This window comes from Ursus americanus, chromosome 1 (assembly GCF_024610735.1).
Source record: "Ursus americanus isolate L20-20 chromosome 1, mUrsAme1.1.p, whole genome shotgun sequence".
Classification (NCBI taxonomy): domain Eukaryota; kingdom Metazoa; phylum Chordata; class Mammalia; order Carnivora; family Ursidae; genus Ursus; species Ursus americanus.
This window is the reverse complement of record NC_142127.1, coordinates 106564803-106588012: the sequence shown is the minus strand read 5'-3', so window position 1 is coordinate 106588012 and position 23210 is coordinate 106564803. Positions and strand designations below refer to the sequence as shown.

Below are 23210 nucleotides of genomic sequence, written 5' to 3'. Positions count from 1 at the left end.
CTTCTCTCTGACTTATAAAAAAGAAGAAGGAGAAGAAAGCAAGCCTCGCATAGGACACACATGGGAGGTGGGCCTGGTCGTGGGGGGTCGGGGTCATCAAACACGACCCAAACCCTCCCTAGGCAGAGCAGGTGCTGCCGGCGAGTGGACAGAGATGGCTGTCCACAGCCAGGCCCAAGGATGGAGGACGATTAGGGTCTGACAGTGCGGCCCCTCGCACCCCTGGGCGGCAGGCAGACATCTCGGTAAGCGGTGCTGGGACCAGGGGCAGGATGGGATCTGTACCCCACACCAGAGTAGAATCCCAGAAGGGACTCGAAATCCATCAGAGAACCACCTGTGAAAACTTGAAAACATGGGTAAAGTTCTTTCTAAACTTGGGGTAGAGGAGATCTTTCTAACCAGGACAGAAAATCCAGAAGCAATGAAAAGCATCGATTCCTCTAACGATATCCTAATAGAAACAAGACTGGCATAGGTGGCCACGTCGTAACAATGTCAAATGACAAACGGCAAACTAGGAAAAAACAGTTTGCAACCTTTGTCACAGACAAAGGGTAAGGACGAATGTGCAAAGAACTCTAAAAAATAGTTTCAAAAACAGAAAAAAAAAAGCAAAACACGAACAGAGGGTTCACAGAAAAAGGTACATGAACGGACTTGGACGTGCAGCAGCTTGCTCGCGATCGCTCACGGTAAGAGGAACGCAGATCGTATCGGGTACCAGTTCTCCCTTCCCAGGCGGCCACAAATTCGAAACCCCAACGCTGCTCTGCCCAGAGACGTCAGGCCTCCGGGAGCGCACCCAGCAGGCACTGAAGGTGGAGGCGAGGAGCTGCAAAGCCATCAGGAGCCTGGTGGGAAGACACAGCATCTGAACTCAGACAAAATCTTGCCCAGCCCGGTCATCACTTAGGAGCCGCAGGACCTGACCCAGCCCTTCCCCAGGGCCCAGCCTGGGAGCGGGCCTGGGCTGTCGAGGGAAGGAATGGACAGCATCCTTCAAGGGGACAAACCAAAGTCCAAGTGGCCCTCAGTGCCTCCTGGTCCCAGCTGGGCTCACCGTCCCAGCCCCAACCCCCAGAGCCGGCACTCTCTCCCACCAACCCTGCCGGGGCTGGGGCTGTCACACAGGTCCCGAAGCCGCTGTGGCCGCCCCGGGGGGCACAGTAGGACCAGCCCTGGCCTGCCCAGCTGGACGGCCGGGCAGGCAGCTCCTGCCCGGGAGCACGTTAGCACCCGAGGGTCGCAGTTGGACCGCCTCCCCCAGCGCCAGCATCCAGCGCTGAGTGCATGCCAAGTCCCCCCGCCTCGGAGACCTTTTCTTGTCCACAGCGGAGGGCCCTCACGTCGAGTGTGAGCACACACACTGGCCCTTCGGGGCTGGGTCTCCCACATTTCAGACAACTGAGGTTTCAACGGCCTGTTCCAATTCTCTATCTGACCATTACTCTAAAGCGTGTGCTCTTTGGTCTGAAGCGATGAACGTGGCAGTCCAGATCGGCGTAGAACGTTCTGCTCCCGCTGCCTTCCTGCGCTCTGACCACCGACCCCGGTACACAGAGCCCGGTCCAGGGTCAGGGCCTATCCCGGTCAGGATGCACCTGCAGCCTCCTGGGACCACCGGGCATCGGTCTGCCTGTCAGCTCTGTGCCCGTGTGCGGTCTCGGGCTTTCTCGTTGACAGGCGAAACGGCTTTTGGTGCTGTGTTGTGTGTCTCCAGGGCGCAAGGGGAGGACATCCAGCCTCCGCCCCCTCCGCACCAATGCAGTGCTCCCACATCCACACATCTCACCGGCCCGCATCACGCACGCAACTGCACTGAGATACGCATTTGCCAATTCCAGTCACCTGATCCTGGAAGGGAGTTCTTCTGATGGAGCTGACATGTCCTACTTGAACGCATCCCTGAAATATCCAGACGTTTGTGCGGAGCCACTTCTTTAACAGAGCAGTTTTCCATTGTCTGCCTGATCATATGGCCAGGCCATCGGCCACCATCCATAAGTTAGTAAAAACCCAGAGAGGCAAACAGCATGTAATTCAGTTCATAGACTGACTCATTGTTACCTTCTTTGATCAGAGTGGTGGCCTGGGATGCTGGCCATTCCACTTGGAACTGCTGTCCACGAACCAAGCAGCCCTTTGCTGGTAGAGAGCGGCTCACGGGGCCTGTGCGTGGGACACTAGACCCTGGCAACTCCTTGGGGGCTCCCTGCTCACGGATATGAGTGCCTGCTGGCATTCCCATGGTAGCACGCACCTGTCCACCTATGCAAATTAAATGTCCACCTGGTCCTGGACCTCATCTGGTCACTGGTCTCCCACTGGAGCATTTCTCTGGCATCACTCAGGATGTTACGGGCATTTCGGATCTCAGGATTATGTCCTTCGGTCATACATTGTCTCAGTCAAAACCCAAGAGCCTGCTAATTGTCCCTCAAATGGAAGTTTTCTGCTTTGGTATCCCGGTGGTCACTGCTGGGTGGCACTCATGACCTTTGCCTTAAGTCTGTCTGGGCTCCACCCAGGGCTGTCCCGGAGAATCTGCCCTTCTGCACTGAAGCTGCTAGCAGGACGTTGATGGAAGCAGCCATCCCCTTGGACCCACCAGGTGTCCTATACTCTTCCAAACGAATAACCTCCATGGGCTTGGACCCTCTCACTGGCCCCATTCGGCAGGCCCAGTCAGATCGGTGGAAGGGGCATCGAGCTGCCTTCTGACTTACGGTATTAGGCAGGGGAAGCCTTCGCCGGTCCCACACAGCGTCTGTCCCCGCAACATTCCAGTTTCCATCAGACGTTCACCTCCATGCCCACCCCCCTCGCATTCCCGGACCCCTGCCCGCGCCGTCAGCCTCCAGCTGCCGCGGGCTCTGCCTCAGTAGGTTCTCGAATCAGTGCGTGCGGCTCCCTTGCCCACGAGTCCCACAAGTGAGGGCCTCCAGTTGCTGCTCTTTCCCCTGAGCCTGCTTCTGAAAAGGCAGGACCACAGCCAGACCCCTTTCTTCCTACTGAAACGATTTTGATTTTCTCTTTCGTTTTATCGCTATTACTGTTTGTACAACGTCCTGGAGACCCGATAAGATGATAATCTCAGGGTAGTGTTCTATAAACGTGCATCTCACTGCTGTTCAACACGTCTCTTCTGTTGACCCAGAATCTGCCGTATCTGGCCCCTCATATGAAGCCAGTGTGGTTTCCTCTCATTGGATCCGCTGCTGTGGCTCAGGGACTCTGCGATCGCTCGAACGAAGCCGGGCAGACCTGGAATTCTGGGGACAGCGGTGTGTACCCGCGACACCCGGGGCGGAGGGTTTCCCAGTGCCCCGTCCCTTCCCGCGAACCGGACCCAAGTATTTGGGGGCACCCGGCTCTCCAGGCTGCAAACAGCAACGTGGGTGTGGGCCAAGCAGTGCATTTGCTCTACTCCGGAGACGAACAGGTTCAACTGACTAAAGTCAGGAGAGAAAAGTTGGGGAACGCGGTTAGAGCAGGTCATCTCGCCTTCAGCCCCCATAGCGCAAGCGTGCGCACGGCTGCGGGAGGCCCGCCCGGTGGACGGGCCGCCTCCCCCTTCGCCCCGGGATCCAGCTCCCCACTAGGGTTTCCCTCCACAGGCAGCCCGTCCCCACCCTTGTTTCTGGGGGCCCCCGCTCCCCCTGCCCCACTGTGACGCTGATCAGAGTCTCTCAGGACCCGGTGCCCCAGAGCACACTTTGGGGTTCCTGCAGAGGAGATGGGGCCCGAGGGGTGTCCAACAGGGACCTGAGCTCAGCCGGGCAGGGGTGGCTCGCTCTCCTCCAGCCAACCTCCCCAGGCCTCCTGCAGGGAGACAGCCCGAACCTCAGGGGAAGTGCCCCAGGCCACCCTGAACAGAGGTCACAGGTCACACGCCTCTCTTCAGCCAGGCCTGCCTCCAGCAAATTATGAAGGCGACCAAGATTTTCCAGGATCCCCTGACCCCCTTCCCTGCTCTCCGGTCTGGTGCTTGGTTGGGAAAGGACCTCGGAGGTCAAATGGCATCCTCACCCCCTCCCTGGCCACCTCTGACCTCAGTCATGGCCTAGCCAGCTCCAGTGACAGCTGGAGCTGGTGACTGTGGGCAGTTTAGGACTCGGCAGGGCAGGGCAGGGCCTGAGGACACAGACCGCACAGAGGCCCTGCCTGCACGCTTGACCTTGGGCACCATGGCCCTGCTCGGCTCAGCTCCCCACACCACTGCCATCAGGCCAGAAAGGTCTGGCGGGGGCTGAGGACCGGGGACCCAGTGGTGGGTGTCCAGCTGTCCTTCAATCCTCAGAGCACTGTCAGTGCACTTCACTGCCAGGGACAAAAGTCCACACCACCTGGAGGGATGGCAGGCCTCCTTCCCAACTCTACAAGGATGACTGCCCCTGAATGAGGCAGACACGGGGCTCTGTCCACCTGTAATCCAGAGATACTTCTCAGTGGCCCAAGGAAGTGGTGAGGTGGCTCGTCCATGAACGGGGCCCGGAACAGGGTCCAGCACCAGACAATCCGCATGGGTCACTGAGCTGGTCCAGCTACACAGAGCCCAGTCGGCTGATCAGAATTCCCATTTCCTCCCTGGCGTGAGTGTTGTGCGGACACCCTCCTTGCGGAGGGACTCTGACCCTGCCCATGACAGAGAACCACTCTGGTGCCTCCAGGAACTGTGGGGGCACCTCTGCAGAATCCATTGGATCTGATCAGAACCAGATCTGTCCAGGCCTGGGGTACGCGGTGGTTCTCCCTGAGGCGGCCCTCGGCGGGCCTTGTAACCAGAGGCCAAGGAGCGGCTGTACCCTCCGCTCCCAGAAGAGACCCAGAGAGACTTGCTTCCTGAGTCCTGTGGTCACCCCATCCCTTCGGGGCCTGAGAAACTGCTGAGCTCGGCCAAGTCTCACCAGCCAAGTCAGGGGCCAGCAGAGGCTTTTCCTGCCCTTAGAGGGGATGCTCAGCTCCATCTTCATTTCACTTGCAAACTGGGCTGACCTGCTAGTTTCTGCCCAGCAGGCTAAATTCCTGTTCAGTCGGGTGTCCCTGGAAGGGGGACAGTTGCAATCAGTCATGAGACGGGAGGTACCTGTGAAGCCCCCCTGTGCTAACTCCCGGGAGCTGCCACAGGCGGCGTCCTGGCGTGAGTGCGGTGGGGGGTGCCGTCCATGTGTTTCAGGAACAAAAAGGCACTGGACAGGTCATGAAATCTCCTGGACACAGGGGACAGTCCCCACACGTGCTGAGGTCACGGTGCCAGGCCTGGGGGAGTTTCCTGCTGCCCCTTTCTGCTCTGTGCCGAAGAAGGACAGCCCATCGTCTGGGGGTAGGTGCCCGGCTTCCTTGTGCTGGGCCTGAAAGCCACGGCTGGACCCCAGCAGCGCCAGGCCCACACTCCACCCGTGTCCGGCAGCTTCTGGGAGCCTTGGGACGACTGCCTCAGTGTCCTGCTCCCCCTGTCTGCCCATCCCCCATACAGCCCTACGGCCAGACTAACCTAAAAGACAAATGACCTCCCAAGGTCCCACCCCTGAAAGCCCCCATGTCACACTGACCCTCAGATCCAAACTCCCACTCCCATCCCGCGTCGGTCGCGCCAGCTCTGAGCTCTCGGCTCTTCCCTGGGAGGAGTGGCTAACGTGCAGGGCCCTCCACCCACAGAGAGGCTGCAGAAACCCTCAGCGTTCCCCGTTTATCCCAGCGGCCCCCACTGCCCCGCTCCAGGGTGGCCCCCCAGACGGCAGGCCTATGTTCCCGCAGGTGGACCCTTGCCTTTCCTGCCATTTCCTCACCACTCATGCCTATTACTGTACTCAGAACCCGCGGACATACGCTTAACATCTGTTCCTTTAAATTCTTCAAAAGGTAGAGTCCCGTCCACAGGTCACCCTTGACACTTAAATTTCCCTCGTATTTTCATCCCAATCCTCAATTTTGGAAAATTGGACTTAACCCCAAATGAACCCGATACTTGTACTGAGCTGCTCCTGGGGGGAGGGAGCTCAGGGGTGCCCGGTGCTACCAGCGTCCCTGTGCCGAGGGAGGGGAGGGGCCTTCCGGGCGTAAGTCTACTGAGCACCCAGGACCAGAGGCTGCCACCTCCACCCAGAAGACCTGCCTCTTTCTGACACCCGCGAGCAGCCCCCTGACCTCCATGGAAACTGTGCCCCCAGCACTCTGTGCCCCGCGGAGCCCCGGGGGGTCCTTCGGTTCCAGGGCTGTCGCCCCACCTCAGCAGTCCGCTCGCCATCGCCTGCCGGGTTCTGGGCCTGCAGACGGGGGTGGGCAGACCACGCCAACAGCAGCCCGCTGCCGCTTCTTGTCAATGAAGTTTTGTTGGCACATGACCTTGCAGGCCTGCATTGCCTACCCGGCGTTGGAGCTGCTCTCCCCCGACGGCAGAGCTGGCGAGAGCCGAGGAGATTGAAAATATGAACTCTCTGACCCTTTGTAGAAAAGTGTGCTGGCCACTGGTCTGGGCCTGCCTCGGCTTCGCGGGCTGGAGGGCATTTCGTGCCTGATGACTGTCTGCACGGGGGCCGTCTGGTGGGGGGCTGCGCCGCGGCTGCCCTCGGCCCACGGAGGAGGCCGAGCCCCAGGCTGCCTTGCCACAGAGTGGATGCCCACGAAGGGCAGTGGCAACCTCACAGACATCTGCTCTCACACGCCCATGGGCAGAGGGGCAGAGAGAGAGAAAAGTGCTCCCCCCCCCCCCGCCGAGCCGTCGCAGCCCCAGCTGCTGCAGGAGATCCCACGGAATGTCGGCCTTCGTGGAGGGGTCTCTATGCCTCGGACGAAAACAAGACAAAAAAGGACGTGCAGCCCCAGCCAGCATGACCCGGCATTGCCCACTGGCCCACGTGGACAACCACTCCTTGTCCACTGATGGCGGCAGTTGGCCTCACGCCACCCACCTTCCCGGCTGAGGGGTGGAGAGAAGATGCCATCTGGCTGTCCCACCGTCTGCACACTCTTGCCCACTCTACGCTGCCCTAAATCACTCCCAGATCCTATGCTGAGTCCTCGGTGCTCGCAGCTAAGGGGCCTCCGTTGGCCCCGCGTTTTCTTGGGATGCGCCCCCCCCCCCCCCGGAGCAGCGGTAAACCGTCATCCTGGTCTTTGGCTGCAGCCCCCACACAGGGGGCTGTTTTATCAAAGGACCCCCGCTGCATATGGTGGGCGCCCTCCCTCCCTCGAACAGCGCCATCACGGGGCTCTCCAGGCCCGGCCACACTTCCCAAGTCTGAGGCAGAGCCGCCCCGGCATTCTAGCAGGGACACGCTGACCAGCCGGCCAGCCTCTTGGACTGACCTCAAGGTCGCAGACAGAGGGACCGAAGCCTGCAGTGCCTGGAACCACAGGGCCTCCCCACAAGGGCAGGGGCTGCTTCTGAGAGTCACTCAAAGGGAGAGCATGGCTGGATGCACCGGCCCTGGCCTCTGCTCATGTCAGCTGTCTGGGGGGAGTCCTAGAAATCCTGTGATGGCTGAAGGAGTGCCTACAAAGGCCCCCTCATTGTCCCTGGCTCAGGAGTGCCCCCAGGAGTCCTGGCCTGTCCTGCAGAAGGTGCTATGGCTCAGACTCCCAGGGCTGGACTGGGGTGGGGGGTAGCAGCTCCTCAGCCCTGTGATCGAGGGCTCGAGGCAGAGCTGGGGGCGGGGGGTGCCTGGCAGGGGCACCAAGGCCAGGCTTCAAAGGCACAGATGTAAGCTTTACATGTTTAGACAGGCATGTGGGTCTTCCCCTGGGGTCATGTCTGACGTGGGAAACAAGGGCAGAAAAAAATTATTTCATTTCCTTACTCCCTGCAGCCCAGTGACAAGTCCTTGAAACAGGCAGAGTGACCTTCCTCTAGGGACTCAGCTGCCTCAGTGTTGATACTTTACTGAGGGCAAAAGGCAGTCTTAGCCCCAGGACCCTGCGAGTCTACTTTAACATGTAGAAATTCCTCTGGAAACTGCCTTTATCTCTACCCCCAAGATACATGTCAGCAGTCGTCCCCCAAGCCTATGACCCACGATAGACATCTGGAGGGTCTCATGACTCAGGTTTTATTAGACGGTAATAAATGACCTTTTCCCAACAATAGCTGCCCCCTCAGGGTCCTGGAAACCTCATTGCCAAAATACCTGGGAGGCTTATGCTATCCCTAACCCCCCCCAATCTGAAAGTGTATAATGGGCCACTCCTCATGACCCTGGGGCAGCTGTCCTTCTGCTTAGATCACCTTTTTGCACCAAAGACATCTCAAGAATTCTTTCTTGGCCATAGGCATCAAACCCTAATGTCTTTCCTACAACAGTGTCCTGAGCTTCACGAATGTGAGGGGTGACCCTGGATCTGAGGGTCCTCAGGCTACAAGTGAGAACACGGAGGCAGAGAGGAAACAAGCCGGTAAGCACACCCCCCGCCCCCGAACTTGTATCCTTGCAGCTGGGCTCAAGGACCACGATCTTGACCATTGGACCAGGAGCCGTCCTGCACAGGCTCACTGGGCTCCTGGGCAGAGGCCAACAGGACAGTGGCAGGCAGGCTTCCAGAGGCTGCGGTGGGCTGAGGAGGGGGCAGCTAGGAGTAAAAATTGGAGGAGAGGAGAGTGGGGTGTGGAAGAAGTGGGAACCTTGCTTAGCGTTTGTCAGGCGGCCAGCAGGGGGAGCGTGCGTGCCCAGCACGGGCGAATTGCAGACCCAACAGGTGACAATGCAAATTGACCAGAAAGAACACTAGTATGAGAAGAAAATAGTTTTATTCAAGCCTAGATTAGGACAGCTGCCTGGGAAACATGATCTTCACAGGGGAGAAAGTGTTCCAGAGAATGAACAGTTTTTACAAGGTTTATTTACCTTTTTACATAGAAAGCCACAAATCAATAGGTCAGAGGTACATTCTTGCAAAAGTTCAAAAAGATTATAGATTAACATATAGGCAGGAGTCGTGAGTTTTATGGCCAAGAAATGCAGGGAGTAGCAGGACTGATCCCTATGTTAAGGACAAGGTGGTTTTCCTTTAGGCTACTCATTTACAAAGCAGGTGTACAAAGTATGCTTGGTGGGGCATAAACCAGGTTTGTGGTTTAAACGAAGGTTATGCATGGGCATGCCGACTTAAAAGAAATCTAAAGTCTGACTTAAAAGAAATCTAAAACGGTGTCCCTTGTATAGCAGGGCTTTAGAGAGGTTTTCTCTCATTAGAGGAGGAGAGAGACCTTGCAGACGGACGGATACTATCTTACTGTCCTAGCAGGAGGAAGGAGGATTTCCTCCTGCCCTGGCAACAGCCCAGCCAATGAGAGACAGTCACGGCCCAGCCAATGAGAAGCCGCTACACCACCAGCTCGCAGGGTGCTCCAGGGGACTCTGGTTTGTAAGAGCCCGCCCACCTCCCCCTTATAAAAGAGTGCCTCTGCTCTGTTCTCTGGACCCGCCTGTGGTTTCCTATCGCTTCCCTGCCCTGGATTGTCATTCTGTGCTATTCTCAAATAAATCCGTCTTTTGCTGGTAAAATAGCTGGACAGGGTGCTCCTGGGTGTGTGCTGGGTGTGACCGGGGCAGAGGGCAGGGACCCTAGGTTTCAGTTTTGTTTCTCTCTGGAAAACGGCAGCGGTGGGGACCTCACTCTCCAAGCGCAGCTGGTCTGGGAGGGCTTGCACGCCCCTCGGCGGGTGCCAACACGCTGTGATCCCAACTGTGTGCCAGGCCAGTTCTGGGTGCTTTACATAAACCCCTTACCCTTGCTGTGGTCTGATCGTGCCCCCTCCCCCAGTCCTTCAGATGCGATGGCTTTGGGGAGGTGTAGAGGTCATGAGGGTGGAGCCCCCAGAACAACCCGGCCCCTCAATGCGAGGATGGTGGGAGAAGAAGGCTGTCTGCGCCAGGAGGCACGCCCTCCCGGGACCCCGACCCTGACGCACCCTGGTGTCTGACCTCCAGCCTCAGAACAGTGAGAGAGGAACGTTTACAAGCCACGCAGTCTGCGGCGTCCCGTCCCAGTAGCCGGACTAGACCAAGCCAGCTGGAGCGGGGAACCCCGGGAGGGTCAGGGGACCGCAGCACAGAACTGAAGCCCCCGGAACCCTGCCCTGCGCCGGCTGCTGGCACTGGCAGCACCCCCGCCCCCGCCCCTGCACGGCCTGATTGCACTTTGGCGTCCCTGCTGATTTGGGTGTTCCCGCCATAGATTACCTAAAACCTCCATCCTAGCCAGCTACGCCGAGAGGGGAAAGAGGGGAGAGGGGAGAGGTCTCCCCAAACTGGGAAGGCAGCACCTGACTCTTCGCCCCCGTGCCCAGTGCTAAGGGCCACCGCCGCGCTCTCTTTCGGGAAGAGCAAGGGGTTGGACCAGCGACCCCAGCCCCACAGAACTCGCAACTCTTAAGGGGGGCGTGTCACGTTGAGACCCCAGTCAAGCCGCCAGCAGGGAAGGAGGGAGGGGCTGGCGGGTTGGGCGGGGACCTCGGGCACGGAGGGGTGTGGCGCTGGCGGGGGCGGGGCATGGGGCGGGGACCCTGGGCGCGGAGGGGCGGGGCCCGGGGCGGGGCGGGGGCGGTGCCTTGGAGGCCAGACTCCAGGGTTCTGCTCCTTGGGGAAGGTGCCCTCATGGGGCTGCTGGAGAAGAGGGTGAACCCATGTGCCTCCCACGTGTTTGCCAACAGCCGGAGCCTCAAGGAGCAAGAGCCCCATCTCTCAGGACCACCACACGCACCTCCCAGAGGAGGACCTGGGCTCCCTGGCTGAAGGGCGGCACTGGCCGTCGCAGAGGGGGTGGCCTCCTCCCTGAGCCGGGACCGCCCCACTGCTCTGAGTGTGCTCGGACGGGTGGAGGCGGACGGTCCGCCAGCCAGGGGTCACTCCCGCTCAGGGTCCTCTTCCAAGGCACCACCTCTTCATGGTGACACAGGAGTGCTCCCCTTTCAGGAGCCCCTTCCCCAATAACTGGTGGTCAGGATCAGACCGGGTGGGGTAGGCTTTATGCCCTACGATTCCTGTGTGTGGGGAGGGGGAAATGTGGCCAAGACCTGACCCTCCGTCAGCCCGCTGGCGGCCCCAAGAGGACGGACGGGCCAGTGACTGTGCCTGCACTCTTGGCACCTCAAGCAGTTCCACACTTGGGCCGAGGACAGGACAGGACACTGCCCGAGCAGTGGCCACGGGCAGTGATGCCACCGTCAGCCTTGGCCACACAAATGGCCTCTCCAGGGGCCCGCCGATTGGCCATCCTTGACCGGAACGAGTGCGGGGGGGGTGGGGAGGAGAGGCTGCCAGTGGTGCCGGGAGTTGTGACGTGTGTGGCGGAACAAGGGGCCCCGAGAAGCACCCCGAAGTTAAGGACTGTACCTCTTTGAGCTATTCAGGAACACAACGGAACATTTTTTACAAAGGAATGTCTTTAAACTAATTAGCGGCTGTCTCTATAAACGTCCCTCTGCTTAGAGCCTGGCGTCCCGCGGCCCTGGGATCTAGGGGGCTCTGTCTGCAGTGGTGTCATAGGCCTGAAGAGAGACTTCGGAACTCTGATAGATTTTGGTGTCTGATTGTAATCTATAGGTGACACAGAAAAATGTGATTTTTTAAACACCCTCTCCAGTGCTTGCCAGGGAGTGCCACCTGGGTGCTCAGAGGGTCTTTCCCTTCCTGAGCACCCGCAGGGGAGGAGCACAGAGGTCGGAGGTCAGCCCAGCGTAGGTCAGGGTCACACTGCATCCTGGAGCTTGAGGGCTGGGGCTGGGGGAGGGGGCCCACGCTGCAAAGGAAGCAGCCCGGGGCCAAGCCAGCAGCGCTGGGCGAGGAGAGATCTGGTGGTCATCTGGTGCTGACCCTTTCATCCCTTGCTTAAATTCGACTTGCTGAGTGATAGCCCGCGTCCCCAGGACTCATAAATCCAAAGTCACGCTGTGAGCAGGGAGGCTACTTATCATGGATGCCGTGGAGAAGGGGAAAGAGTTGCCTTGCGGGGGGTCTGTGGGGCCCTGAGCCGCCTGCTGCAGGGCCTTGTGTGCGGCCCCCTCTGCATTGCTCTCCATAGCCGCTGCCTCGCGGACACCCCGGTCAGAGTGGTCCCCCACAGGAGCGCCCCGCATCCGTCCCCGGAAAGGCCAGGGCATTCGGAGGATGGCCCCCACCTCTTCCTGGAATTCTGTGGCCACAAAATAGTAGCTGATGGCATCCAGGCAGCAGTTGGCGTTGGCCACGCGGGCGGCCACCCGCACGAAGTCAGCGATGTGCTGGATGGTGGGGTCGGCTGCCTCGGTCCACTTGGCCACGAGCTTGGCCATCAAGGCCACGTGCAGTGGGAGAAAACAGAGCACGAAGGTGGCCAGGTTGGCGGCCACGACACGGAGGGCTTTGAGGATGCGGCCGGCCTCCTGGGGCGAGGCCCGCGTGCGCTCGCGGAGCAGATGCCAGAGCACTTGCCCGGAGCAGAAGCTGAGGACCAGCAGTAAGAGGAAGAAGAACAGCAGGGAGAAGGCAAGGGTCCTGGTGTCCCGGGTGTGGCACCTCCCGAAGCAGAAGTTCTCGTCTGCAGGCAGCAGGGACGCCCACAGGGCCACAGCCCCAGAGACCAGCAGCCAGAGGGCCAGGCAGGTGAGGGCGGCCTGGCGGGGGCTGCGCCAGGCCCGAGCCCGCAGCGGAAAGCGCAGGGCAGTGTAGCGGTCCACAGCGATGGCCGTGATGAGGCCCATGCTCACGTAGGTGTTGACGTAGTAGAAGCTCTGCAGGACCCTGCACAGAGGACCCTCGCGCGCCCCCTGCTCCCGGCCCAGCAGGGCTCCTGGCAGGCTCAGCAGCAGCAGGAAGTCGGCTGCCACCAGGTTGGCCATGTAGACACGGGTCTCCGTCCACCTGCGCAGGCGGCAGCAGAACACCCAGAGCCCGAGGCCGTTGAGGGGCAGCCCCAGCGCCAGGATGAGGCACATGGAGACCTTGATGACCTGGGGCAGGACGCGGCTGTCTGTGTCTGCAGTGCAGTTACCAGGGCTGTAACTGGAGGCCATGGCGCAAGCCCGGCAGAGGTGGGAAGCTAGTGGGAGCCCCTGCGGCGGGGCGGCACAGGGGTGAGCAGCTTCGCCTGGGGGCACGGAGGGAAACGCGGCTGTGGTCTCTCCCCTCCTCCTTTACATCCCCGCTCTCTGTCGCCCTCCCCCTCTCCCCCATCTCTTCCCCCACTTCCGGTAACAGCCCCAAGGGCTCCCTTTCTTGACTACAAGAGGCTCCGCTGAGGCCACCTCCCCCACTCCACCCAGAGGAACTGTTTTCCAGGATGTGGACGATGGGCCCTGCCACGGAAGGGGGCTCTGTGGGGCCTCCTCTCTGGCCTTCTCCCCCAGGGGCTTTAGCTCAGCCCAAGACCTTTGCCAATTTACTGTCCCCCGACCCCTGACATCCTGTGGCCCTGTCCAAGGACCATCAGCCCATGGCCCATGGAGTGGGGCCCCCACATTCCTCTGGCAGGGGCCACAGGCCAGTCTGCAGGGAGGGAGCACCCCCAGACCACCAGGAGAGCGGTGGGACCACCAGGCTGACCCTTCTGTCAGTCTCCCTGCTTCTGTGTCTGTGTCTCACCCTCTCCCCAGCCACCCCCTCTGCCCTCACTCTCACTGCCCACCCTCCTCCTTGGGGCCCCTTTTCCCCTCCCTCCCACCAAAGGCTCTCCCCCTACGCCACCTCATCTCCTCCATTCTCTCTCCTCCTCCGTCTCCCTCTCTGTCCCCCACTGTCCCCCCAACTGTCTCCCTCTCTGTCCTCCCGTCTCTACCTCTGTCCCCCACTGTCCCCCCAACTGTCTCCCTCTCTGTCCTCCCGTCTCTACCTCTGTCCCCCACTGTCCCCCCACTGTCTCCCTCTCTGTCCTCCTGTCTCTACCTCTGTCCCCCACTGTCCCCCCCACTGTCTCCCCATCTCTGTCCCCCTGGCTCTATCTTGTCCCCCACAACTGCTCCCCCCAACTGTCTTACCTCAGACAGAAACTAACTGTCCCCTCAGCCTTTGCCCTACGCCTGCTTCGGCTTAGAGCTGGGCACGCTCCTCACATGGGAAGCCCAGGGCCAGATGTAGGCCAGCCTGGGGCCCTGCTCCTGGGAGCCCTTTGTGGTGGCCAGCAGGGTGAGGGCAGGACAGGGCCCATTGGAGGGGACAGCAGGGGGACACCGGGCTTGGGGTGGACTCACCAGTCTCGGATGGCTGAGGCCTCGGGGAGCTGGGCTGGGCCACTCTGCACAGCTGGCCTGCTGAGGCTGCACGCTGACCCCACGACCGTGATCACCGCCTTTGTGCTCCCTGTGGGCGGGTGTGGTCACGTGTCCGAGGGCATCTGGCAGATGGGCGCCACTTCTCAGTGTCCCCGTCTCTGGTCCCTGTATGCCTGGCTCCCGCTGCGTCTGCCTGCTGCTCGAGACGCCGCGCACAACGTTGCTTCCTGACCACAGCCCTGGCCACGTCGGCAGCTGCCTGGGGCTCAGGGCCGGAGATCGAGAGTACGTCCAGCCTGCAGTGACCGGCGTCCCACGCGTGGCGGAGGAGGGCCTGCGTGCGGCTTCCAGGAGACCTGTTTGGCCAGGTGGTGCCCCCCACCTGTGCGCATCCATGATCGACACCGGCTGGGGAGACCGCGGACAGGAAGCCTGGAGAACGCGGAGACCCTTGGCCGCAGCCCCCACCCCCCAGCCTCGGGGAGCTGCAGCTCGGGGGGGCCCCCCCATCCTGACCCAGGCACACGCTGCCTGCCCTTCCTGCCGGAGCTGAAGGCGCAAGGCCCCTGCGGGCTTGCCTTCAGCAAGTGACGCAGGGCCTCAGAGGCAGTGTGTCCGTGGTAACCCTGTGCAGCCAGCTGCGCGGTCTGCTCCGTGCAGAGCACCCACGGGCACGGAAGCTGCTCCCTCGGCCCATCCCGCTTTGCTAGCTCCCTTTTGGGTGGGGTTCCCCAGACACTCCCCGGGAAACCCCTGCGTGCAAGCCTCCATCTCAGAGACTTCTGGAAGCCACCCCAATGCAGGGGTGTGTTTCTGAGCACCAGGGTGGCCCTGCCCTCGGCCACGCCAGCAGCCCCAGGGAGAGGGTCGGGGGCTGGGGCGGCGGAGGGTCTGCTCCACCAGAATCTGGCCTTACCACCTGCAGGAGGAAGGGAGCCAGAGAAAACTGAGTCCTGCCCCCCCTGCTCAGGAAAGCCTGGAGGAAAGCAGGGGGGTGTGGGGGAGCACATCCTCCCGTGAATCATGGGACAGCACATCCTGTGAAGCTGCGGGTGCGCTGGGGGGCCGGTGCTTGGGGACACTGAGGGGGACAGCCTGCCACACAGAGCCGATGAAGGGGGCCAGTGCATCAGCACCGTGGGTGTGACAGGGGCTCTGAGAGCGGGGCAAGGACACCCCTCGCTCTGAGAGGCGTGTGGTCCCAGCCCTGCGGGGGCGGTCTCTTGGTCGTCAGTGTCATTTCTACCCTCCTGTGTGGGAGCAGGAAGACCTTTGCTGCGGGGGGCAGGGGCGGTCCATCCGCCCGCACGAATCGGAGAGACCAGCACACGCTCCCCTGTGTGGGTTTTGCGTGTCAGACTTGGGGGGCCGTTATCTGGATGGTCACTTGCGGGATGTGGGCAGTAGTTTCCTGAAGTACTGACCTTCCAGTCAGATCGACGATGCATTCCGCTGCCTCCCCCGCCCCGGGTGCCCCAAACTCTGCACTGTGGCTGCGGGGGGCTGAGCTGGAGCCGGGCAACAGCCCCCACACCCCGTACCCAGTTCCCCAGACCCCACAGCACCCTACTCGCTCTGGCACTACCTCTGGTTGATACACCCTTGCCCCGCAGAAGATGGACACGTTTTCTTAGGAGAAGTTTCTCCGGGGCACCGAAGCAGGTGGGTCCCCGAGGACAGGAGACCAAGCGCAGCTCTGCCCACTGATGGCTAGCCTCCGCCCTCAGACTGCCTTCTCCCGAGACCAGCTGCAGCCGGGCTTCAACCCCCAGGAGGGACAGGAAGGGCCTTCACAGAGAAGCAGACTGCCCCAGAGGAGAGAACCACAGACACCGGACATTGGCCGGATGACATACAGACATTAGGAATCAAGTGACACGGCCTTCCCAGGAGCCCCTTCGCTCTGTGTGGAGATTTCTGCGTCTCGCCCAGCTCTCTGCTCAGAAGCGGCCTGGTCCTGGCAGTTCTCTGGGTCCCTCCCTGTCGTGGCGCTGCACTCTGCAGCCACCCAGACCCGTCTGCGCCTCGGAGATTGCAGATGCCACCACTGCCTGGGAGGAAGCTCACACTTCCTCTGGCTGCTGCCAAGCCCTCACCAGACTGTACCCTCCAGAACCTCTCCCAGGTGACTCTGGCGTGCTCCAGAACAGTGTCCCCAGCCAGATAAAATACCCTAGGTGTAATCCTAGCAGAGGGAGAATGAACCGGTGCCCTCCCACATTCTGGGCCCTATACTCCTGTTGAGCAGCCTCAAAGTGAATCTGCTTTCAGATGCCTGCTGCTTGCTAATTAACGGTGAGTACAGTCCTGATCAATGTGCCAGACTGCCCTCTGAGCCCTCTGGGCCAGGCTGGGGGGCGTTAGGGAGAGGCTCTTCCCCTTGGTCTGGCCCAGCCCAAGGCCTCTCACAGTGTGTGGGCCATGATTAGTGTTCAGAAGTCAGTTCTTTGGATGCTTAACATCTGTGATTTTGCCTCGGCTCCTTTTCTTGTTCCTTCAGGAATGTTGTGAGAGTCCAGCCGCCTGCACTTGCTGGGAGCCAGGAGAGGCCTGAGGGACAGGGAGTATACCCCCCCCACCACCAACTATAGACTGGAGCCAGCAAGGTGGAGCAGTGGGGCACCCCTCAGGAGGCTGGTGTCCTCGGAGCATGGCGGGCCACCCCCACCACCCAGCAGCACCAGCGCTGCCCCCAGGACACCCCGCAGAGGTCTCCCCTGCCTGCCCTCACTTTCTCCGCCCCTGTGAGGACAGCCCTGGCCAGCACACGCGGGAGCAGGGCCAGGCTCAGCCCCGACCTGGGCGGGTAGTACTGCTCGCTGAGCCCAGAGCGAGGTTCAGAATTCTTAACACAAGGCTCTAGGAAGCGACTGTCACCTGGCCTGTCAGCCTTTGGTCCAAAGCTCTGCTCCTCCGCCGCTGCCCTACACTGGCCTCGGGGCATCCCCTCCTCGGTCCCACAGTGCAGAGCGGGACGCAGGGGCAAAGCTGAGTCCCAGACCCTATTCTGCCTCTCTCCCTGGATCCCCAAACCTGGCCAAGGTCGGGACTGGACGTCTACATCCAGCCCTGGCTCGCTGCTCAGCCCAGTGGCCATCCCACCCCACAGTGAGAAACCTTCTCTGGACTCCGTGGTCCCTTGGAAATGGAGGGTCAGGGCAGTGGAGGTCACGGACTGGGAACTGTCTGCTTGGCCACACTGCGGAAGGGCGGGGTTGATGAGGGGCAGGGTGCTAGGTGTGGGGGTGCTGGCCGGAGGACGAGGGTGGGGAGCACTGGATGGGGTGAGGGGCGTGGGGAGTCGTGGGGAGCCTGAATGAGGCTGGGGCTCCTAGTCCCAGGGCCGGTGCCTGTGTCTGGGGGCATGGAGCTGGGGTGCAGGATGGGGGCAGGAAAGGGAGGTGGTCTGCCTGCAGGGGGTCCACCGCAGCGTTGGGCTTGCTCGCACCTGCCCTGCTTCCTCGTGGCTGCGTTTCTCCCCGCCCTGCTCCACTGGCCATTCCTGGACATCTTTATGCCTTCTCAGAACAGAATGCAGCCTGGCCCGGCCCTGGTGCACATCGTTGGGCAGGGTAGGCGCTACCCTGGTGATGAAGGGCAGGGGTCCCCAGTGGTGGGGGGGAGCATCTGAGCCCCAGGATAGGACAGCAGCGGATTCAAGCTGCACAGGCCCCCCGAGTGCCCCACCCCCGTGCAGAGATCCCCTGAGTGTGGACCCTCCCTGAGCTTGGACCCCTCTCAGCAGGGCTCCCTGGCCCCGGACCTGAGGACTACATCGGCCGCAGGCCCCTAAGGCCAGGACATGGCTGCCATTCTGGCTCTGGGCACGCAGGCAGAAAACAGGACAGGGGGGCGCCTGGGTGGCGCAGTCGTTAAGCGGCTGCCTTCGGCTCAGGGCGTGATCCCGGCGTTCCGGGATCGAGTCCCACATCGGGCTCCTCCGCTGGGAGCCTGCTTCTTCCTCTCCCACTCCCACTGCTGTGTTCCCTCTCTCGCTGGCTGTCTCTCTGTCACAGAAATAAATAAAATCTTTAAAAAAAAAAAAAGAAAAGAAAGAAAACAGGACAGGGAAGTTGTTTGTGCCCAGGGATGCAGGCGGGTTGGGGTTTGAACCCAAGCCCAGCTTGGACCGGCACCACAGGGGGCCTCTAGAAGTCTCCGGTGGTTCCAGCCTAGGTGTGGATGCCCAGCCCATGCAGGGAGGCTGAGGGGAGGTGGGTACAACCCACACCAGCCTGGGCATCCACACTCCCACCTGGGGGGTATCCAGGCCCTGCAACCACCAGGCAGGGTCCTCCAGCTTCCCTGAAGAAGCACAACGGGAGTGGGCCCCCTTGACAGACCTTGACCACTTCCTCACTGCCCCCCCAGCGCACCCCCAGCCTAGTGCAGCTGTCAGCCCCTACAGGGGGTTGAGGGGTCCTGACCCTTCCTTGGCAGGAAGAAAGCAGGCTATGAGGCTTTAGCTTGCCCTTCCGGGAGCTGAAAATAGCCCCCGCCAGACCTGCAGATGTCTGGGAGTGGGGTGGGGGTGGGAAGCAGATGGGGGCCCCAGGAGAGCCCCCAAGTGGAAAGCCCTTGAGAGCCATCTAGGAAGACAGCCCAGCCTCCCACCATGAGGGTGTGTGCAGCATGTGTGCGCGCACACGCGCACACACACGCACAGCCCTGACAGGGCCAGGCCCAGCCCTGGGGGACAACTTTATTCCAGGCCCACTGCGGCCTCACAGCAGAGCAATCATCCACCCAAGTACCCCAGGGGTACCAGACTCTTGGCGCTCCAGGTGTTGGCCCCATCCCAGGGCACCTGGGGTTGGCCTCACTCAGGCCTCAGTCCTCCTGCCCTGGTCCCGATCCTCTTCCATCCCAGGGGTCAGGGTGACACCACCGCAGAGTCTGTGCCCGGGCCCTCTCTGCCCTGCCAGGCCCCTGGAGCGTGTCTGGGAGCCGCAGGCAGTTCAGGGATCCCCCAGCAGGCAGGACCTCCCAGAGAGCCTGGGACCCGGCCCACGTGCCCGCGGCTCGTCTCCTAGGCAAGGGTCACACAGAGAGAGTTCTGGTTCCTGCGGGCCTTGCCAGTGGGCATCGAGGCCAGCGAAGACGCCTCCTGGAACTCCTTGGCCGTGAAGTAGTAGCAGATGGCGTCCAGACAGCAGTTGGCATCTGAGAGCTTGCCCGTGATGAGGAGGGCGTGGCAGACGGCAGGGGTGCTCAGGCTCGTGGCCGCTCGCACCGTCAGCACCACGTGAAAGGGCAGGAAGCAGACCACGAACACGGCCAGGTTCGCCCAGACCATGCGGGTGGCCCTCCGCGTCGCTTCCGCCTGGTCCGGGCCGGCGGTCGGCCTCTGGCCCAGGGCGGTGGCCACCCGCACGGAGCACAAGACCAGCACGGGCAGCGGCAGGAAGAAGCCCAGCAGTGAGAAGACCGTGGTGTTGGAGCTTTGCCGGGAGACGGTCGAGAAGCAGAAGCCGCCCTCCCGCACCCCCAGGGCCCAACGAAGCCCCAGCGAGCTGGCCACCAGCGCCCAGAGCGCCGCGCACACGGCTGCGGCCTGGCGCGGGGAGCGGAGCCCCCGGGCGCGCAGCGGGTGCCGCACGGCCACGTAGCGGTCCACGGCAATGGCCGTGACCAGGCCGATGCTCATGTACCTGTTGGCCAGGTAGACGCCCTGGGAGAGCTGGCAGAACAGCGTGTCCGCGGCCCTCTCCTGCAGGGAGCGCAGGAAGAAGGGCAGGGCGCAGAGCAGGCAGAAGTCGGCCGCCGCCAGGTTGACCATGTAGACGCGGGTCTCCGTCCACCGGCGCATGCGGCGGCAGAACACCCAGAGCGCCAGGCCGTTGAGCATCAGGCCCAGCCCCAGCAGCACCGCCGTGTATGTGGAGAGGACGTACCTGACCGAGGGGGGCCAGATGAGCTCTTCGGACAGACAGGTACTGTTGTTCATGGTCCTGCCGCTGCGGGCGAGAAGCAGGGGATGAGGAGGGCAGGGGGGAAGGGGAGCGGCAGGCAGGGGGCTGTTGAGGCCCCACCCACCTCTGGCCAGGGATGCAGGAGGTGAGCCCCCACCCCACATGCAGGAGCCCCAGGCTCACCTTCCTAAAGAAAATCATAGAAATCATCAGGAGCTCCAAGGCACCCTCCTGGCCAAACCCAAACCCCTGCCCACTAGACTGAGTGGGAAAACCAAAGCTCTTAGAGGCCCCCCCGGGGGGGGGGGCAAGGTCACACCGAGAGGTGACCCAGGGATGGAACGAGATCCCCTTCCCCCCTCCCGAGCCCTCCTGGCCTGGGACTTGTCTGCTGCTGCGCAGAAAGGAGGGCGGGAGGAGCTCACCGTCCACTGGCCGGTGGCCAGCGGTGCCAGCACTCAGACCCCCAGGGCCCCCGCAAAGCTGAGGGGGGCCCCTCTACCCTCCTCATATCTGGCCGCAGGAGGTGCTGACCTATGACTCCCACCCACACTTCAGCAAGGTAGTTGGTCATCTCCCCCCGGCCACTCCTGTCGGCAGAGGGCCAGGCGGCAGGGGCTGCGGCTCAGGACGGCTCCCCAGGCAAGCCCAAAACTCTGGTGTCCCCCCATCCTCTCCCTGAGGCCCAGTGGCCAGGATGCCCCAGGCAGCACCCTCCCTCCGAGTGCCCGCCTACCCCAGTCCTCTGGCCTGGGGTCCCACTTGGAAGGGTCCCTTGCGCCCTCTGTGGTCAGAGCCTTGAGGGCAGCCCTGCCCCTTCGGGCCCAGACCAGCAGTTCAGAGCAGGCCTCCGGGTGGCCCTGGGTGTCCGCCCCCATCACCATGAAGGCCACCATAAGGCCTCACCCTCCACCAGCCATGCAGTCCCCTCACTCCTCCGACACGCTCCAGGACACGGCCCAGGAGTCAGGGTGGACTTGGTCAGGGGTTTGACACCCACAGCACGGCCCTTGATCCAGGGATTGGACTCTGGATTCACCCTGAGCTGGGTGAGCCTCAGGCTCCCCAGCATAAGCGGGCACTGGTGTCACACACGTGGGATCATGGGGCACCTGCATTGGTGGCCTGTGTGCCCTGTGTGGCACAGGAAACACACCCACCACGCCCCCCACCTTGTTTCCCCTGGCTGGGGAGGGGTGGGCAGGGTGGGAGAGGCCGACCTCCCCCCAGGAGCACCAGGCCCTCTGCGGGCTCCCTGCCCTCTAGGAGTGGTGTGGAAGGGAGGGTTCCTGGGAGGGTTCTGCTCCCCTGCCTCCTCCCCCCACAGAAAGGGAAGAAATACCCAGAACCATTAGGTGCATTAGTGCTTGGGGCTGGCTGGGGGGAAGGCAGCTCGTTTCCTCTGCTGCAGGCCCCCAGGGACCTCCAGGCCGCAGCCCATTAGGGAAGCGGGAGCATAGATTTCAGCCGGAAACAGAAATATTCTGCCAAATTATTCCATTTCAACTCTTTTGAACTTTAGAACAGCACACTTGCCAGCAATTAGAGGTTTATGAAACTTCCACTGCGTGCGAGGGCCCCGCACAGCACTAATGATGCACTTTCTTTTTTTTTTTTTTTTTTAAAGGATTCTGCTTTTCTCTCTGTTCTGTGACACCCAGGTTCTGAGGCCCCTCAGACCACAAGCCAGCCAGGCTCCACCGACCCCCCAGAACCCACCAGAACCAACCACGGGGATCCTCCCTTCTTGCCTGCCCCGCCCTCACCACCGCAGCCCACCCAGAAACACGGTGACCTGCCGGGCGGACTCTGTCGAGGTCCCCCGGCAGCCCCGAATCCTCAGAAGCGGCCGGGACACACGTGATTGTGCGGAATCCAGGTCCTTCGGTGCTGCGGGTCCCCGCTCTCCCCACCTGCGCTGGGTCCAGGGCCGGTCTCTTCTGCCGTGGTCAGCAGTGCTGGCGGCCGTGGGCTGGGGGTCCGGTCACACACACCTGGGAGTGTGACTTGCACGCTAGCCTCCGTGTGGCCCCGGGAGAGGATGCAAACTTTGCAGGGTGTTGAGGGCATACACTGTGATTGTGAAGCCTCGCCTAGCCCTGGGGGCCTCACCGTAAAAGCTCAGCAGTCCCGCCCCAGGGTCCAGCCCAAATGGCTTGGGGCCCCCAGAAGCCGTGGGGGTCAGCACATGCCCCTGCCTGTGTCTGGCCCTGGCACGGGGATCTGTGTCCAGGACAGCGACCTCAGCGGGTCTCCTGCTCAGATGCCAGGCCTGTCACCTCCAATGGCCACTCTGTGGCCACCGCCCTGATGGCTAGGGCTCCACGGCCGCCCAGGGAGCGCTCAGTAGCCGGAGGCTCTGAGTTTCCCGAAGGGGAGGCTGGTGGGGAGGGGTAGCAACACCTCAGAGCACGACTTCCTTCCAGATGCTGAGATCAGTCAGCTTCCCCACCACGTGGAAAGGTGCCCTCAACTCTGCGCTGAAGGACCTTTGCAATGACCTGAAAGAAGCCCGTGGTCGCATTCGGGAGGACAGCGCCCCGCGGACTGCGCCAGCCTTCCCTGCTCTCTGTGCAGCACACAGACCCCTGGAGCGGGAAGTCGGGCAGAGAGCGGGCTGTGGACCCCGGATGCCCAAGCGCTGTAGAGGCCTCCAGAGCCGAGACCCCACCCAACAAATCCTGCAGGATCCAGGGTGGCTGCATGTGAGTGAGATGGAAGTGTCACAGGACAGGTCCCCAGAGCAGGAACACGGCCCTCAGACACTTTGTATTCTGGTTTCTCAAATTCTGGTCACGGCCCACAAAATGGGTTTCAGAGTCTCAGACGAGATGGGAGTCCGGGCCCTGGACGATACCGGAGTTACTCTGCATTTGCTGCCCATGCTGGATGCCCCCCACACTCAGGGAACAGGTGCTCCGTTCCAGATCATCCTCCCCACAGAGCTCCTCCATCAGGTGCTCCCCTGAGGTTCCAGACCCCAACACACTCACCCCTTCTGAGACCCTCCATCATATCCTCACCCCCCTGAGACCCCACCATCATGCTCACACCTCCTGAGACCTCCCATCACCCTCTCAGCCCCCTGAGCCCCTCCATCACACCCTCTGAGA

General features: G+C 61.7%; 2 protein-coding genes across 2 annotated transcripts; both read right to left on the bottom strand.

The window, feature by feature from the left end:
• Nucleotides 1–8772: 8772 nt before the first annotated feature.
• LOC123791244 (G protein-coupled receptor 35-like) lies at nt 8773–17852 on the bottom strand. The gene is made up of 2 exons (XM_045795901.2): nt 14165–17852; nt 8773–13065 (listed from the first exon to the last, which is right to left on the bottom strand). The coding sequence occupies exon 2, from the start codon at nt 12989–12991 to the stop codon at nt 11870–11872; it is 1122 nt and encodes a 373-aa protein (XP_045651857.1). The 5' UTR covers nt 12992–13065; nt 14165–17852; the 3' UTR covers nt 8773–11869.
• Nucleotides 17853–17872: 20 nt separating this feature from the next.
• Nucleotides 17873–23119, bottom strand: GPR35 (G protein-coupled receptor 35). Its single transcript, XM_087864939.1, has one exon. The coding sequence runs from the start codon at nt 20259–20261 to the stop codon at nt 19215–19217; it is 1047 nt and encodes a 348-aa protein (XP_087721065.1). The 5' UTR covers nt 20262–23119; the 3' UTR covers nt 17873–19214.
• Nucleotides 23120–23210: the final 91 nt, after the last annotated feature.

What these genes read in the sequence shown, in the direction of transcription:
- GPR35 (XM_087864939.1), bottom strand. Translation starts at nt 20,261, where the DNA reads ATGTGGGGTGGGGGCTCACCTCCTGCATCCCTGGCCAGAGGTGGGTGG.
- LOC123791244 (XM_045795901.2), bottom strand. Translation starts at nt 12,991, where the DNA reads ATGGCCTCCAGTTACAGCCCTGGTAACTGCACTGCAGACACAGACAGC.